Raw genomic sequence first — 5218 nt, 5'->3', positions numbered from 1 at the left:
ACATCATTTAAAATTGTTAAATTATTAAAATTATAAAATAAAAAATTTTAAATTTCATTTATAAGTTTTCAAACTTAAATAATAAAATATTTGCAGACATAAATTCATATAAATATTTCATAAATTTCATTATAAATTCTAATATATTTTATATATATAATAATAATATAATAATAATAATAATATAATAATAATAATAATAATAATAATAATAATAATAATTATAATAAAAACTTCTTTTCATTTTGTTTTTTTTATTTTTATATTATTTAACGAATATCATATATTGAATTTAAGTTTTGTATATTTATTTTAAAAGTAAAAAATCAATACATATAGAAATGATCACGAATATAAGAAACTCACCCAAAATAGCAGCACCACTGTTCTCCTCACTTGATTCTGCTAAATGTTCCACTTGATGATTCACATTCGAATCTTCCGTACTCGAAATTGTACTAGCTGGTGTACTACCTTCACGTTGTTGATCTGTCTCGCTATCCGAATGTCGACGCTCTCCATTTTGCACTATTCCATTTACTTTAAGTTCTTGAGATTGTTGCTGTTGCTGTTGTTGAACTGATTTGGATCCTTTATTATTATTTTGTTGTTGTTGTTGTTGTTGTGATTGTTGTTGAGACGATGGCTGCTGCGGATGTTGTGGTTGTGATTGTTGTTGTTCCGACTTACACTTACTACCCAATTTTTGTAATACATCACTATTCGATTCGGAGGAAAAATTTCTAATATCCTTTTGTCCATTAATTTGTGATTGTACATTATTTTGCGTACCAATAGAACTAGATTCTGATCGAGAAGTTATCCGTGTACTATGTTTTTCTTTGTTCTGACAATTTTTATGTTTATTCCGCGCTGCCTGAGCTTTACTTTCACTATTACTTTTCCCTCTCCGTATATTCATATTTTCACCTTTATTATTATTATTTTGTTGTTGTGTTGAACCACCAGATGATACATGACTTTGTTGATTTGTTGTACCACTTCCATTTGTGATGTTGTTTTGTTGTAATATTGCTTGTGATGGCGGTGATAATTCTTTACAATTTGTTTGTGAACCTATAAATATAAAAATAAACTAATTAATAGTCTATATACAATTTTATTGTTTTTATTTATATATATCTCTATATGTAAAAACTTACTATTTGTCTGTCCAGTTTGCAACGATGGCCAAGCTTCTTTGGCTTGAGAATTTGAAGTTCCATTTTCTCTAACAATACTGCCTGTCACTGATGGTGATGGTATTGGTTTTCTGTACAATAATAATTATTTTATTGAATTAATTATTTTCTTTAAAATATAATTAAATAATTGAAGATATATATTATATATAAATTACCGTTGTGCAGATGCATGTGATGCGTGTAACGAGTGCACAAGTTTTCGTTCGTATTCTTGATGTTTGCCTTGATGCATCTCTTCCTTCGTAAATGATGCCTCCTGGTCCCCAAGATCATGTAAATACATACAATCCGGTTTTGGACAAGGCTGATTACGCATAAAATGTGAACAATACTTTGTTGTTCCTAATGACGTTTTAATTGTTCGCCCGTCCATGACAACATTATTCACAGCCTCTATAGCACGTAGTGCATCCTCTTGACGCTAATAATGAATTTTGAAATATAATATATGTAAAAGTATTCAAATAATAAATAATTTATAAATAAATTAGTATAACTTACTTGATAAGTAACGTAAGCCGAAGCACTAGGACCTTGAGACCCTGCGTAGGAAGTGCTTTGATTTATTACAACTTTGTGAATTTTGCCAAATTTTCCAAAATATTCATGCCGTTTTAGTATCTAAAAATTTATTATTTATTATAATAATATATTTTCTTTGAAATACTTTATCTTATTCATATGCATTTCTACTTACATCAGCATCCGCAAGTCTCAAGGGTAATCCTACTACAAATACTAGATTTTTTTGTACTACTCTCACATTTGCTAGATGTTTACGATTTTCTGTAACCCTTTGCTTACGTTGCTGATCTTTTAATCTTTTTTCTGCTTTTAATCTAATAATGTATAAATATATTATTAATATAAATATATAAATATTTAAATATATATATGTAATTAATATATATAAAAAATATTATACATATTATACATAAAATAAATATCATATACCTTGCTATTTCTTCCATACTAAGTGGTTTAAAATCGGCAGGATTTTCAGAATAGGCCTTCCGACAGGCAGGGCATAAACCATTTTCATCTGTACGAATTCTGTGCCAGCAAAATCGACATATTTGATATCCACAAGTGCATGGAAAGAAGTTCAAATCATCCACTTCCAGTGGTTCCATACACAAAGGACATTCCACTGCATCTTCCCCACTTTGATTCAATACTGACATTTTTGTTTCTAGTTTTATCACACAATATAGTAAATTACGAAGATTTTTTTATTTGTAAATCCTGTACACAAATGAGAAATGTTTTACACAAAATATCTAATATTCATATCTATATGCATGAAAAATATGTAACTAATAATTATTCAAATTTTTAATTACAATGATAATATTATTAATAAAATATGCACAATAATATTAAAAATATACAGATTATGTATTTTGATATAGAAATAACACAATTATTATTGTAAATTCAATATACATACGTGCAAAGTCTCCACAATGCCTTGGTACTATGTAATTGACTGTACTTGCAACTTCTTATACACTAATATCCTTGCACAATCTGAAACAAATAATTAGATATTAAAATATTGTACAGTAAAAATATGAGTCAGACGTGTCATTGAGTACTAGCAGCCGTTTTCGTATAATTCCACGTCAATTCACAAAAGAGACATCGCAACGTACGTCGTGACAAAATTTTTTAAATATTTCACCGTGGAAGTGTTGGGATTAACATATACCAGAAGAAATTGAAACAGAATATTTTCTCGCAGAAAATAGAATAAGAAACGGTGACTGTTTAGCTGACAGATTTAACGAACAGTTGGAAAGGAAGGTCCGTTTGACAGGAGCTGTCAGACGAACGGTAAACGAACAAATAACGCGTTGGATTTCAGACAATTAGAATAATCGCGTACGCCCTACGGTGGACGTAAAAATGACAAGTTTGTACGTGAGGTTGAGAACGACGACGAAAAACTTGCGGTAGGGCCACCGTCTGTACTCTCCCACTCACTTTCTCTCTCTCACTCACTCTTACGCTGAGACACGAACTATACGAGAGGGCGACGATCGGACGAAACAGCTGTTGGTGGCGTCGAGAGAAGCGAAGAAACGTCAGAGAGCGAGTGAGAGGTACTACGCCATAGCAGAAACCTACGTGAAAATCCGTGAAAAGTTGGAGTAGTGGGGCATGACACGTAAATTCCCCGGAGCTTCAAATACAACTATCCACATACGCAAGGACGATGGCTCGATGTTTCGCGATACGATTTTGAAGGGGGGAAAAGGCAAGCGAGAGAATGAGAAATGGAAGTAATGAAAGGAGTGGCGGAGGAAAGAGGGGGAAGAAAAGAGAGGAAGAGAAAGAGCAACAGAGAGGGCTAGGGACAAACTGAGAGAGAAAGAAATGAGCATATAAAAAGGAAGATAGCTAGAACAACGATGCCATCATTCGTTTTGTCCCTTTTTAGCCAATGGTCGTTGTCTTGATCTTGCGCGTAAAAGAAAAAGACTCTCACCAATCTCTCATATCTCCTACTTTTTGAAAAACGTAATCTCAATTCGAACAAAAACAAGTAAAGTTTCTAACTAGTTTATAGAACAAAAAACTTCAATAGCGCGATTAACATACATAACATAGTTCACGGTGAACGTCACAAAGGATTGAATGATTTGTCGTCAGAGGGGTTGCTAAATACCCTGGACTGGTTACAGGGTATACCTAGCTCGTTTAACCTTAACTTCGTACAATAAAGTAACTTTTCGACAGTCCTAGAGATTTGAAAACCGCGTGTCACTGTTTTCGTCAATTCTAGAATTATGTTCACGCATTCGTCAATCCAAATTTCTTGACTTTTGTTTACTTACGTTACAACTTTTCCACTAACAAATCTCTTTTCTGTACTGGGAAATTTTTGTACAGTCTTCTAGATCTGGTCGCATGCGCACCGCGACTGCGCAGAAGCGGACATTACATATATTGGTATTTAAAGAAAGGCGCATATGTAAAGCATCCTGAAAGCGCATGTCAACTAAACTTCGATTGTATTATTATATATGTGAAAATTTTTACTTTCAATTCTTTTTTAATTTCAATTGGATAGATTTATATTTATGCATAATATAATGTAACCATTTAATGAATATTTTTACAATGTTTGAAATCCTACTATAAATTTTTGTGATCACAGTTTGTTCGATTTCATATTTACCGCGTACTCGGAAATAATCAGTGAATGATACGACAATGATACCAATAGTTGAGGACAAATGTTCCTAATATTGGGTAAAATAGGATATATTCTTATTGGATGGATTTTATACTTTCAATTATTTAAATGAATTTAGACATAAAATTCAAATTCTACATTTGTTGTTAATATGGGATACAATAATATTTTATCAATTTTTCATGATAATCTAAAATCAAATATTACGTTTTATTATAAAACATAAAATCCTAATTTTACAGTTTTTTTTGTATTCAGTTAATTTAAAATATACTTCATCGATATTTATTTTACTTTTAATTTAATTTCCTTATAAATAACGGATGTCAATCAATATTTATGAATAATGTAATATACAATTCACTAATAATATAAAATTTTCAAGCAATGCATGTTATATAATATTGTATTTTTCTATTTTTTTTTTTCGATTAATTACTTTATTGCACGTTTTTAACATTACCTTCATAACTTACACCAAATAATGGATGTCGAATTTTCAAATTTTTTGGGAATGGTACACTGCAGTTTTCTATTTGTATTGGTTTAGTTTTTGGAATACTTGAAAGTTTTCGTCTAACTGTAATTGTGCCTGCTGGCTTCAAATTAACTATATATAAAAAATATAAAATGTTAGAAAAATTGTTAATTATATTTTTCAAAAAAAAAAAATATATTACCAGTTTTATATTGTGATTTTACTTTGCCAGTATGAAGTACGCATGTAACATTACATTTAACTTCTTGATTCACTGCACAATATTTTTCATCATTAACCTTAAATTTAGATTTTTCTCCAAATATTAATGTT

The 5218-nt window shown here is 30.4% G+C and overlaps 2 protein-coding genes across 11 annotated transcripts in view; both read right to left on the bottom strand.

Annotated features, from left to right (window-relative positions):
• The window catches only part of LOC102680068 (alpha-protein kinase 1), an 8925-nt gene extending 4760 nt beyond the window's left edge, over window positions 1-4165 (bottom strand). The window contains exons 1-8 of one of the 10 annotated variants that reach the window (XM_006624662.2): window positions 4046-4165; window positions 2656-2735; window positions 2160-2450; window positions 1903-2044; window positions 1707-1826; window positions 1361-1626; window positions 1164-1273; window positions 367-1077 (exon numbers count right to left, since the gene is read on the bottom strand). In XM_006624662.2, the coding sequence (XP_006624725.1) occupies window positions 367-1077; window positions 1164-1273; window positions 1361-1626; window positions 1707-1826; window positions 1903-2044; window positions 2160-2389 (1579 nt within the window). In that variant the 5' untranslated portion in view covers window positions 2390-2450; window positions 2656-2735; window positions 4046-4165. Of the gene's footprint in view, window positions 1-366; window positions 1078-1163; window positions 1274-1360; window positions 1627-1706; window positions 1827-1902; window positions 2045-2159; window positions 2451-2655; window positions 2736-2860; window positions 3102-3191; window positions 3211-3335; window positions 3643-3696; window positions 4011-4045 lie in introns of those variants that run through there. The other 9 variants (XM_006624668.2, XM_006624664.2, XM_031514657.1 and 6 more) reach the window with 9 other exon arrangements.
• Window positions 4166-4598: 433 nt separating this feature from the next.
• Window positions 4599-5218, bottom strand: part of LOC102679929 — a gene marked incomplete at its 5' end in the record, with an annotated part of 1478 nt that continues 858 nt past the window's right edge. The window contains 2 exons of the mRNA XM_006624661.2: window positions 4599-5017; window positions 5088-5218. The exon at window positions 5088-5218 is cut by the window's right edge and continues 20 nt beyond it. Of these exons, the coding sequence (XP_006624724.2) occupies window positions 4848-5017; window positions 5088-5218 (301 nt within the window). The remainder of the gene's footprint in view (window positions 5018-5087) is intronic.

This window comes from Apis dorsata, unplaced genomic scaffold (assembly GCF_000469605.1).
Source record: "Apis dorsata unplaced genomic scaffold, Apis dorsata 1.3 scaffold_1093, whole genome shotgun sequence".
Lineage (NCBI taxonomy): Eukaryota > Metazoa > Arthropoda > Insecta > Hymenoptera > Apidae > Apis > Apis dorsata.
This window is presented reverse-complemented; position numbering and strand designations above follow the sequence as displayed.